Source organism: Zosterops lateralis (assembly GCF_965231275.1).
Source record: "Zosterops lateralis genome assembly, chromosome: 17".
Taxonomy (NCBI): Eukaryota; Metazoa; Chordata; class Aves; order Passeriformes; family Zosteropidae; genus Zosterops; species Zosterops lateralis.
The window spans coordinates 908,084-920,522 of NC_139777.1; the positions used below are offsets into that span (position 1 = coordinate 908,084).

Below are 12,439 nucleotides of genomic sequence, written 5' to 3' on the forward strand. Positions count from 1 at the left end.
AGAAGCCATTTTCAGCCTTCTGATATTTTGGAGTCTGTGTGTAAACAGCATCAACAGTTGTCATTTTATGGGTAGGAAAAGCAGGTCCCAGAGAAAGAACAGCTCATGTGGAAGGAGGTGAGGAATTCACAGCAGAGCCCCAGCCCTGAGCCTGGGCATCAACAACACTCCTGAAATCATCCCTCAAACCATGCTCAGCTATTTCACTGGCAGTGTGGCAGACTGTCCACACCAGCACAGCCTCCCGGGGGTGAAACAACCCTCCCTGTGAGCGGCAGGAGCTGCACAAACCCTGCTCTGATCTGGGGGAACCAGCCCAGCATCATCTTCACACCCAAACCCTGCGCTGCAAATATTGACAGTGAGTGATCCCTGCACACAGAACCAGCAGAGCCCAGCGCTGTGCTCAGCTCACAGCACTCACTCCTCATCCTGCAAATATTGACCCACTAAAAACCCCTCTCCACACGTGGCCCGAAAATTTACACTTGTGGGGTTAGACTCCGGAATTCAGAATTATTTTGAAATTATATCCCTTACTATTTTTTTTTTTTTAATTAACCCTGATTTTTATTTTTAAAAAATTTAATTGTGGCCTGAAATCCAGAGTGGAAGATCTGATATCTCAGCATTTAGTCTCCACGGTGACATCCATAACTCAGTTTTTTTGTTCATGCCTTGCTTATTGGTGTCCACACTGCGTCAACAAATGCAATTATCTATAAAAGCAGCATTACATTCCACAAGACCCAAGCTCTCAATATATTTCAAGATGAGTGACTAATTTGAAAATACCAGCCAAGGCAACATCCAGTAGATGAGATTAGTACCCTCAGCTGGAGGAATTTCCTCTGCTCTGAACTATTCACCAACTATTTCTGCTGAACTCGTTCATCTTCCAAAACTCCAAAGTTCTTTTCAATTAAAGTAAAATTTTTTGAAAGGAGTTTTCCTTACACAATCGTTCAGCGTTTGCCAAGTCTAGAATTTAAAAAAGGAAGTGCTTTCCAGCTTTCTTAATATTAAAACAGAAGCTTCCAGAATCCCGTTTGTTTCTTATTTTTAATCAATATCAGAATATTTATTCATTCTTATCTTACAATTCTCTGTGTCCGGCCAAGGTGTTCACAGCAGCCTGGACACGAGGGGACTGCCCTGTGATGGGAGGTCACTCTGCCTTTATACAGATAATTATGTATTTATTATTTACTATTCCATACCAATGCCCAGTGCCTGGACTAGAAGGGTCATTTCTACTTTGACCCAATCCCCTCAAACCACCTTGTGCCCACGTCACTGCAGACAATGGATGCCAAGGGAGAAGGAGAAGAACTCAGGGTTCCACCCTAAATCCTCCACCTTGTCCCCCAGTCAGCTCCATTCTAAAAACCCAAAACTACAAAATTTCTACCTGGTGATAAACTACACTAGTGACTGTCACACATTTGTGACTTGTAATTCCTCTCTGTGTTGGAAGTTTTTCTCATGGACCGAAATCCAAGCCTGTGTCCTCCTGGGCTCTGTGCCAGGCAAACCCCCCTGGGCAGACCCCAGACCCCCCTGGGCAGACCCCAGACCCCCTGCACAGACCCCAGACCCCCCTGCACAGACCCCAGACCCTCCTGCACAGACCCCAGACCCTCTGCACAGACCCCAAACCCCCTGCACAGACCCCAGACCCTCCTGCACAGACCCCAGACGCTCTTTTTTGGGTCCCAGGTCTCTCTGTGACCTTCCAGGGTGCCCAGAGGGATGCCCTGGACTCTGACACAGAAATGTACCAAACTCCCCTTTAAAGGCACTGAGGGATTTTAAACTCCTGTTCCCCAAAAGGCTTTTCCTGATTATCCCAATGGCTGAGGCAGCCAGAGGAGCCTCCCTGGCTGGAGCTGGAGAGCCCAGCCCAGACATGTCGGGGATGATGGCCCAGTGCAGCTCCTCCTCCTCCTCAGTAAAACATTTCCTAACCCTGCAGAGCTCCTGGAAACACGGACTGGCTGATAGCAGCTCCCTCTCCCAGAATTATCCCTGCCAAGTCTCTGTGTCCTCACATCACCCCCAGCCCAAGAGCTCCTGCCCCAGCCCAGCACGGCTGTAAACAAAACCATTACTGCAGATAAACTTAAATGGACTTTAAATATTCAGGGATCTGAGGGACAGGGGGTTCTCACCACCTTATTTCAGTATTCTCTGTCTGCAGAATATACTCTGGCTGCACTCGTTTGCCAGGGCCAGAAAAGGAAATTATTCTCTAAGTAAAAATAATAACATGATCAGGATAATAACTGGAGGAGTGGAGGGGGCAGAAGAATTTCATGCCAGGGCATGAGATGCTCCATGAAATCCTCAGGGAATGTGGCCCCATGGATGGGAAATGTGTCCCTGAGGATGGGAAATGTCACCCTGGATGGGAAATGTGCCCCCATGGATGGGAAATGTGACCCTGAGGATGGGAAATGTGACCCCATGGATGGGAAATGTGTCCCCATGGATTGGAAATGTGTCCATGTGAATGGAAAATGTGTCCCTGAGGATGGGAAATGTGCCCCCATGGATGGGAAATGTCACCCTGGGGATGGGAAATGTGTCCCCATGGATGGAAAATGTCACCCCATGGATGGGAAATGTGACCTGAGGATGAGAAATGTCACCCCATGGATGGGAAATGTCACCCTGGATGGGAAATGTGCTCCCATGGATGGGAAATGTGCCCCCATGGATGGGAAATGTGACCCTGGATGGGAAATGTGTCCCCATGGATGGGAAATGTCACCCCATGGATGGGAAATGTGTCCCCATGGATGGGAAATGTCACCCCATGGATGGGAAATGTGTCCCTGAGGACGGGAAATGTGCCCCCATAGATGGGAAATGTCTCCCCATGGATGGGAAATGTGTCCCCATGGATGGGAAATGTGTCCCCATGGATGGGAAATGTCACCCTGGGGATGGGAAATGTCACCCTGGGGATGGGAAATGTGCCCCCATGGATGGGAAATGTCACCCTGGGGATGGGAAATGTGCCCCCATGGATGGGAAATGTCACCCTGGGGATGGGAAATGTGTCCCCATGGATGGGAAATGTCACCCTGGGCTCCATCCCAGCACTGCTCCCACCTGGGGGAACCTCATCCTGAGCTCAGCAATCTCTGCCACTGACAGTGGGAAATGCACACCCAGCCCCTGCCAAGGATAAATTGATTTTACTGAGCTGCAGGCAGGGCCACAGACACCCTAATTGTTATAATTATGAATTCAGTGACGTTAGTGACCATTAGCAGCTTCAACAGGTTCATAAATCATTCACCAAAGGGGGAGAAGCAGGAAGGGAAGATCAATTTGTGCTCCAGTGACATTTCCCAGCACACACCTGAACGCTGGACTGCTGGAACAGCTCACTCTGATTTAGTTTATACTGCCCCAGAGTTGCTCAGTCCAATTATGAGCCTTTAATGACTTAATTGAATGTAAACTCTCTCTCTTTGCCATGTGGAGCCTTGGCAAATATGGACATTGCTCTTCTTTCACTGCAGTGAAAATCCTCCAGGGGGTACGAGCTGGGACACAAAATCACCAAAAATGAGCTTAAAATATCTGCTCCAAGCAAACAAAATGGGAAATGTGGCTGGGGAAACTCACTCCAAACCTCCTCACTTGCACCAAGAACTCACTTGGTTCTTGGAATTTGTGTGGAGGAATCCAAGGGGCAGCTCTTGTGGGTATTAAAATCAACCAAAGGCTGTGAAGAATTAAAACACAGCACTGGCAGAGTTATCACTGCAGCCTGTGAATATAAAGTTGGATTTTAGGCACAGTTTTCCTTTTGCTTTGCTCGAGCTGCTGGACTTTAGTTGTGCTGTCATTGCACAGCAGGAGAAGGGACAAACAAGAGCCACCAGGAACTGCAGGAAATAGGGGATTTTGGAGAAACTGGGCAAAAAATGATGTGCCAGGTTTGCAGAGGGCCTGGACGTGCAGCCCTGGAAGGAACATCAAGTGGAGCAGGAGGTAGATGGGTGATTTTGTAAAAAAAAAATAAAAAATCAGTAGGTGAGGCTTAAAAGGCATGAGAAGCAGAAAGTGCTAACTTGCCACAAATATTTCAAGGATTTTAAGCGTCAAGGAGAGAAAATTGCTGGAGCAGGTAGGCAGGGGGAGTATAATTAGAAGCAACAGGAAATATAGAGCACATCCAAAGCAAAAAGGACACTGGGAGAGTCTCAGAAGGAAATGGCAAACACAATATCTGGGGAAGTTTAAAAGCAGGGAGGATAAAATGCTCAGAAAGGAATGATTTTTTTGCAGGGGCATAGATGGCTCTAACGAGCTGGTTTGGGCTGTGTTTTCCCTTTCCCAAGCTCCTTAATCAAGAGGGGATTATGCAATCAGCCCATCTGAGCCTCTCTCATCCCCTCCACTACACCAGACCAATTTCAGCACAATTAGAGAGAAGGGCAGAGTTGAGGATGATGAAATCTTTGCAGGCAGAAGGGAAGGAGTGGCTGCTGTGTGGGGTGGGCTGCAGAGCAGTCCCTGAGGATCCTGAGTGAGCAGAACTCAGGCTGCAGGAATGTCAGAGCCTGGAGGGGAGATGTGGGACTGCAGGCAGCTCCTTAAAGGTGTTTATTCCATGGGTTGAAGTCACAGCAGTCCTGGGTGGGGAGTGCCAAAGCCAAACCTAAAGCTTCAGCATCAGATTATCAGATCAGGCCAAACCTGCAGCCCCTTTAGCTCTGGTGACAAAGCGTTGGGTGAGGGATGGCACCAGGGCTACCGGGGCTCTGCTGTGAATTCCCTCTCCTCCTTCCACTTGTGCTGTTCTTTCTCTGGACCCTTTCCACCTGCTTTTCCTACCCATAAAACAGCAATTTCGGTTTGTTTTCCTCATTTTCCCCCCTTGCTGAGAGAGACAACCCTCCCCACATTGAGGCATTGATTTAGAAGAATTAAAGACTGTAGTCAAAATAGATAGTGCTGAGATAATGTAGCCAGGACTTCCCTTGTGATAACAGAAGCCAGACTGAAGGAACTGATAAATCTTGGAAGGAACTGATAAATCATGGAAGGAACTGATAAATCATGGAAGGAACTGATAAACCAGGGAAGGAACTGATAAATCAGGGAAGGAACTGATAAATCATAGAACCTGTCAAACCAGGCTTTTGCATCCTGAATAATCAATAGACCCCATGAATACAATACAATCATAAATCAAACAGTCCTGGAAAAAAACAGGATTCAGCTGTCATGTAACACTAAAGGTTAAAAAGTCAAAGGGAGGAAGACCCATCTTACTTCATCATTTTGGGACCCCACCCTATAAAAAACACCACTGACCCATTGTAAACAACAAACTACCCATGCTTAATGGCTTTTTGGGCTAATTACCATACCAGGGAATGGGATGTACCAGAGTTATGAATGTGCATTTGTGTTTTGGGTGTTCAATACTCCTGGACATAAAAGACCCTGTGACCATCTGTAAATTGTGGTGTGTGTTTGGGAGTGTCATAATAAACAGACACTTTCTAACTTCAAACTGTTAGAGAGTCTTTGTCCCTCACAGTTGGATATTGGTATTAGATCAATATCCAGAGTTTTTTAATAAATCAACATTCCCAGGTCCTTGCACAGGCTGCTCTGAGCCTTGGCTGGGCCCTGCAGGAACTTCCCCAGTAGATTCTGAGCACCAGTTAATTCTGTGCCTGCTCCTCCCTTCTGCAGTTTTATCTCACTTTAGGTGAGTTCCCTGCATTTATTGTTATTTTTGTGCTGAGGACAATAAAGCAGCAGGTGGAGGAAGGCAGGGTTGAGTGGATTTTGCAGGGTTTTATGAGACTTTGCACTGTCAGTAAAACCATTTTTTCCAGGTCTGTTCTGCTCGTGCCTCGTGATGGGGCTGGTGCTGCTGATGTTCTGGGGGATCATTTATTGAGTTAAACTCAATAAAAATTATTTATTTATTAGATGGGATGGAATAATTCAGCCTTGATTTACCCCTCCCTTTGGCACAATGTGCCACCTTCCCTTTACCACGTCAGGAGATGCTCAAAACTCTGATTCTGAAATGCTGACTTGGTGTGTAATTATCTTTTAAATTGATATTATACTAACAGCTTTGCTAATTTTTGCTCGCTCTTGGATTGAGTTATTTGTGGAAAGTGCTTTCAACAGCTGGAAAATCGTAGAGTGAATAATTTATTTGACAATAGCCAAAAAAAAAAAAAAAAAAGAGGAAAAAAAGTCAAATAAATAATTCAGCAAATATTTCTCAACCAACACTACTGATGTCAAGCTCCAGCAAGATGGATCAATTTTTTTAAAAATAACCATTACATGATCAGCAGGCTCATTTCTGGGTGATTTTTCTTGCTGGTTGGTTCACTTCATACGGTGATTCCCAGAGAAAAATGACTTTTCAGCCTCCCTGCCCTGAATTTTTTAAATTTTTAATAGTAAGATGACAATGAATAAAATGAAATTTTAATGTGGTGCTGTGTGTTACCCCCTTCTCTGATGTGTCAGTGGTGAGGGAGGATCTCAGCGCTCCAGGTCCAGGTTTTACAGTGTCCTCCCTGCCCCAAATCTCACCTTCTCATCTGAAATATTTTTGTTTTTATTGTCTGTGTGTGTTGGTTGATGCGAGGAGGATGTCAGGGTGCTGAGCAGTGGGGCAGGCACTGCACTGTGCTCCTGGCTTTGGGTTTGTGCAGTCCAGATTTTGGGGTCAGGTCAGATAGGTGGGTTTTAACTGCCAGGGAGGGCTGAGGATCTCCCCTGGCAGGACCCCACATCTCCCCTGGCAGGACCCACATCTCCCCTGGCAGGACCCCACATCTCCCCTTTCAGGACCCACATCTCCCCTTTCAGGACCCCACATCTCCCCTGGCAGGACCCCACATCTCCCCTGACAGGACCCCACATCTCCCCTGACAGGACCCACATCTCCCCTGGCAGGACCTCACATCTCCCCTTTCAGGACCCCACATCTCCCCTGGCAGGACCTCACATCTCCCCTGGCAGGACCCCACATCTTCCCTTGCAGGATTTTGTGTTTCCCCTTTCAGGACCCGACATCCTTTCAGGACCCCACATCTGCCTTTGCACGTTTCTCCTTTCAGGACCCCATATTTCCCCTTACAGGACCCCACATTTCCCCTTGGCAGGACTTTACATCTCCCTTTGCACATCTGCCCTTGCAGGACTCCAAATCCTCCCTGGCAGGACCCCACATCTCTCCTTGCACATCTTCCCTTGTAGGATTTCACATTTCCCCTTGCAGGACCCCACACGTCCCCTTGGCAGGACCCCACATCTTCCATTCAGGACCCACAATTTCCCTTGCAGGATTTCACATCTCCCTTTCGGAACCCCACATCTCCCCTTGCAGGACCTCATATATGTCCTTTCAGGATCCCCACATTTCCCCTTGGCAGGAACCCACATCTCTCCTTGCACATCTCCCCTTGCAGGGTTTCACATTTCCCCTTGCAGGATCCCACATTTCTCCTTTCAAAACCCCACGTCTCCCTTTCAAAACCTCACACCTCCCCTTGGCAGGACCCCACATCTCCTTTTGTACATTTCCCCTTGCAGGATTTCACATTTCCCCTTGCAGGACACCAAATCCCCCTTGGCAGGACCCCACATCTCTCTTGAAGGACCCCACATAGGCCCTTTCAGGACCCCACATCTCCCTTTGCACATCTCCCCTTGCAGGATTTCACATTTCCCCTTGCAGGACCCCACATAGGCCCTTTCAGGACCCCACATCTCCCTTTGCACATCTCCCCTTGCAGGATTTCACATTTCCCCTTGCAGGATTTCACATTTCCCCTTGCAGGACCCCACAATTGTCTTTTCAGGACCCCACATCTCCCCTTTCAGGACCCCACATTTCCCCTGACAGGATTCCATGTCTCCCTTTCAGGAGCCCACATCTCCCTTACCCATCCCATGCAGCACCCATGCAGCCATGCAGCAGCCATGGAGCCACACACACCCATGCAGCAGCCATGCAGCAGCAGCCATGCAGCCATGCAGCGGCAGCCATGCAGCAGCCATGCAGCGGCAGCCATGCAGCCATGCAGCAGCAGCCATGCAGCCATGCAGCAGCATTCAGCCCCTTGCAGGGAGCTGTGTCTCAGCAGAGCTGTGATCTCAGTCTCTGCACTCGTGGGCAGGAATGCAAATCTCCCTCCAACAGCCACAACAGTTTGTCTGGGCTGTAAAAATCCTCAAAACAGCCCCAAACCCTCCCAGAGAAAGGATTCTCTCCCCTCAGAGCACACCCGGGGGTGTTTTCTAAGAACTCAGCAAAGACCAGACAGACAATCTTTTCTTGGTCCAGATAAACGAAAAGATTCTCTGCTGACTACTTTAAATATAGATGGAGATATATATATATTTAAATATATTCCTTCTGCTACGGGAGATTTTTCACTCAGTGATTTCTTTTCTCTTTTTATCTTCTTGTTTCCTCCTCCTTTTTTTTTTTTTTTTTTTTTCCCCACCCAAAATCTGTTTAGGTGTGAGGACAGTTTGTTACTGGGCTGAGTCTTCCCAGGAGCAAAAATCTGGATAAAATTCACTTTAAATAAAGCCCTGCTGGGGACGTGCTGCTCCAGGGGAGTGTAAATTCAATTCCCATTTCTCTAGGGCAGTTTTGGGGCTGGGGAGAGAAGGGAAGGAGGCACCAAACCCCAAATATTCTGCAGGAAGGGCTGATTCTCCAGTGATCCCTTTGATTTCCTTCCCACCTCCTCGTTCCTGGTTAGGAAACAAGTTCTGCTCAGTGATGATATCAGGAGAGATGGCTTGAAATTCCAGAAGAGATGGTTTGTAAACTCCTTTTAGTGAAATTGTTTATATTCCCGAGAAAATACCATGGGAAAAGATTTTTTTTTTTTTTTTTTTTTTTTTTTTTTTTTTTTTTTTGCATTTTAAACAAAATTTAGATCAGAAATGAAATGTTTTTTTTAAAAATACAGGGCTTTGCTACAACATGGCAACACTCTGGCTGTTGCGACATTTATCCTACATCTGCTCCGGGTTGGTGTTGTTTCCTCCCACACCAGGAAGGAAACTTGGTGTTTTTATCTGGGTGACAACACAGCACGTGGCCTTATTTCACCCCCAAAATTTTCCTTCCTTCTGAAATGCCACCTTTGCCCACTCGGTGCTGCATAAATCATCTCATCCCCTCTTTTTATGAGAAAGCAATTTTCAGTTTAATTTTCTCTCCTGTGAGAGGGGAATGATGGTTTTCACACAGCCCTGGGCTGGGCTGGGCTGCTCCTCCCTTCCCTGGGGCTGGGAGGTTTTCAAAGTTTATCCCTGGAATTATTTTCCTCCTTTTCTTCCTCTGCTCCTCCACCCCCTGCCCTGGCCCTGCAGCATTTCAGGCCCCAGGATCCTGTGGGACTCTGTTGTTGTAGGACATTAAAAAAAGATGAGAGACCCCAAATATTTCAGAGCACAGAAAAAAGGCTTTTATTGTTTAATTCTTATTACCTTTATAAAGTGTTCCCATACAGACTTGGATGCTGTTTTACACCACAAGGACACAGACTGTGAGATCCAGAAGGCTGAAAATGACTCCTTTATTTTTGGGATGTGTCCCCTTTATACACTGTTTTTTCCAATCAAACCCAACATTATCTCGAGATGAGGGAGGGTCTTGCCGAGCTCCTGGTTTTTTGTTGGGTGTGATGTAATGGAGTTATTTGACCCTGTTTGACACCACAAGGACACAGACTGTGAGATTCAGGAGGCTGAAAATGACTCCTTTATTTCTGGGCTGTGTCTCCCTTTTATCCCATTTCACACAGACCAATTGGATTGGTGACACAAAGACAAACCTCTTCACTCCCATTGGTCAGAGCAGAGGGACAGCAAGGAGAAGTCCCTCCTGGGGAAAGGAATGAAGAACAAAGGGACAGCTACAAAAACATTTCTCCTGTTGACAGAAAATTCCCTGGGAAAGGAATTCCAGCAAACCAAAACACCTCAGGAACAAACCAGGGCTACATTTCTCCCCCATGAAATGGAGCAGAGCACAGTGATCACATCACAAAGTGTCACTGAGCCATTTGGATTGGTGGGAAACACCCTGAAACAAGTTCAAATGGTGAATCCATTGTTAAATCCATCACCCCACCAAACCCTCTCTGTGAAGGAGCCTCAATCCAAGGTTTTATTACTATAACAGCAATTTTATTCCTGATTATCACCCGTATGAATGAACATTTCCTCTCTTTGCTGCAGTGCTGAGGGTCCTTCCTCGGAGATCATGCAGATTGATTTTGAGGTCGAGGAGCTGCCTGACCCCTCTGAGAGCCAGCTGATCACCTGGCAGGTGGAGTATCCTGGGGACACCACCTCCGACCTGGCCGTCTCCAAGATCTACATCAGCCAGAAGGAGCTGGTGGGGGTCCTCCCTCTGGCCATGGTAAGGAGCTCTTTGGCTCTTTGCGGGTTTTTGGTGTTGTTTTTACAGCTCCAGGGGCTGAGCAGCGGCTGGGAGGGGAGGGAGGGGAAGAAGGAAACAGATCCTGGTTTGTGAGGGGAGAGCAGAGCCTCTCTTGGGGGGCCAGGTCCTGATGTGTGACTGATACTCTGATTTTTGGGGGGCAAAAGCTGAGTTCACAGTATTTCCTTGGGCAGCCCAGGTCCTGCTGTGTGATTAATACTCTGATTTTTGGGACAGAAGCTGAGTTCCCAGCTTCCTTTGGGGGGACAAGTCTTGCTTTGTGACTGATACACTGAATTTTTGGAGGCAGAAGCTGAGTTTCCAGGATTTCCTTGGGCGGGCCAGGTCCTGCTCTTTGATACTCTGATTTTTGGGGGGCTGAGTTCCCAGTATTTCCCCTGGGGCCAGGTCCTGCTGTGTGACTGATACTCTGATTTTTGGGGACAGAGTTCCCAGCATTTCCCTTGGGGGCCAAGTCCTGCTCTGTGACTTGTACACTGATTTTTGGGGGGCAGAAGCTGAGTTCCCTGGGGGGCCAGGTCCTGCTGTGTGACTAATACACTGATTTTTGGGGTGAGTTCCCAGCATTTCTCTTGAGAGGCCAGGTCTTGTTCTGTGACTGATACACTCGTTTTTTGGGTGAGTTCCCAGCAAAATCACAGAATATTTTGGGTTGGGGCATCGAGTCCAGCTGTGCTGGGCCCTGCAGTGCAGTTCTGGGCTGCTGAGGGTTACAGGAATGATGGGGCTGATGTAATCTGAGGCGTTGGGGTTTCTCTCCTCTCCATCCATAATTGAAAAGATTAAAGGTTCCTTCCCTCCTGTGCCCAGGATCCAGGATTGCTCCATCCCCAAGTGATGTCCTGGCAAAATCCAGCTCAGGACAAAAATAGCTCCTGCTGGCAGTCGCCACAAATCAGCTCACTCTCTTCATTCCCATTAAAGATGAAGAAAAGCCCATTTTTTTTGCAGCAGCCCAGAATTGTGTGTGCTCAAAGGTCAGGAAAGCTCTGGGGAGGTGGCATTTGCCAGGGAACAGGTGTGGGGAGGATGGGGAGGAGATAAATGTGAGCAGTGCCTGCACCCCTCACAGCCTGGGAGTGCTTTACCCTTCTCTGCAGGACCATGAGGGAACTCCAGGGCTTTAAAAACCTCCAGGTCTTTGTCAGGCTTCACTTTGTGCTGAGGAAAAGGATGGTTCAGGTGCAGCCCTTTGGGGGCCTCCAACTTTGATTAGTTTGATACTTCACTCCTCCCTGTGGTCCCTGCTCAGCCTGCTGGTGATTTGCAAATTTAAAATTAAAAAAGAAGTTTAAAAAAATCTCCTATTTAGAAAGGAGCAGAGTGAAAAGAATGTGTTATGTTAATTCTCTGGTTTTGGAGACATTTGGGTAATTTGGGTTAGTTTTTTTACTGGTCTTCTGAGCAGAATAATTTCAGGTATAATTTATCTCATGTAATGTATTTCATATAATGTATTTCATGCACCAAATGGAAATGTTCTTGAATATTGCCATCACAGGTTAATCTTTCACAAGTTACTGCTTTCACATTAGGAAGAGCTTTGGGGTTTTTTAAAGGACTGGGAGCAGCCCAGCTCTGCACCACCTTTGCATCCCACAGTCCTTGTTGCTCACTCCCATGGAACTGTAAATATCTATTCTATTTCTATTTCTATTTCTATTTCTATTTCTATTTCTATTTCTATTTCTATTTCTATTTATTTCTTTTCCATTCTATTCTATTCTATTCTATTCTATTCTATTCTATTCTAGTCTAGTCTAGTCTAGTCTATTCTATTCTATTCTATTCTATTTATTTTCCATTCTGTTCTATTCCATTCCATTCTATTCTCTTCATGTCTAGATGGGATGTGAGGCTCAATGGATGGCCCAGTGGTGAATTTTCAGTCTGCTTGGCAGAGACAAGAACCCCAAACCCCCCAAACCCATTCTCCTCTTGCCAAGG

The 12,439-nt window shown here is 46.9% G+C and overlaps 1 protein-coding gene across 1 annotated transcript in view; it reads left to right on the top strand.

Annotated features, from left to right (window-relative positions):
• The window catches only part of TMEM132D (transmembrane protein 132D), a 185,623-nt gene that overhangs the window by 111,926 nt on the left and 61,258 nt on the right, over positions 1 to 12,439 (top strand). The window contains exon 4 of the mRNA XM_083873970.1: positions 10,267 to 10,450. Coding sequence (XP_083730096.1) covers positions 10,267 to 10,450 — 184 coding nt within the window. The remainder of the gene's footprint in view (positions 1 to 10,266; positions 10,451 to 12,439) is intronic.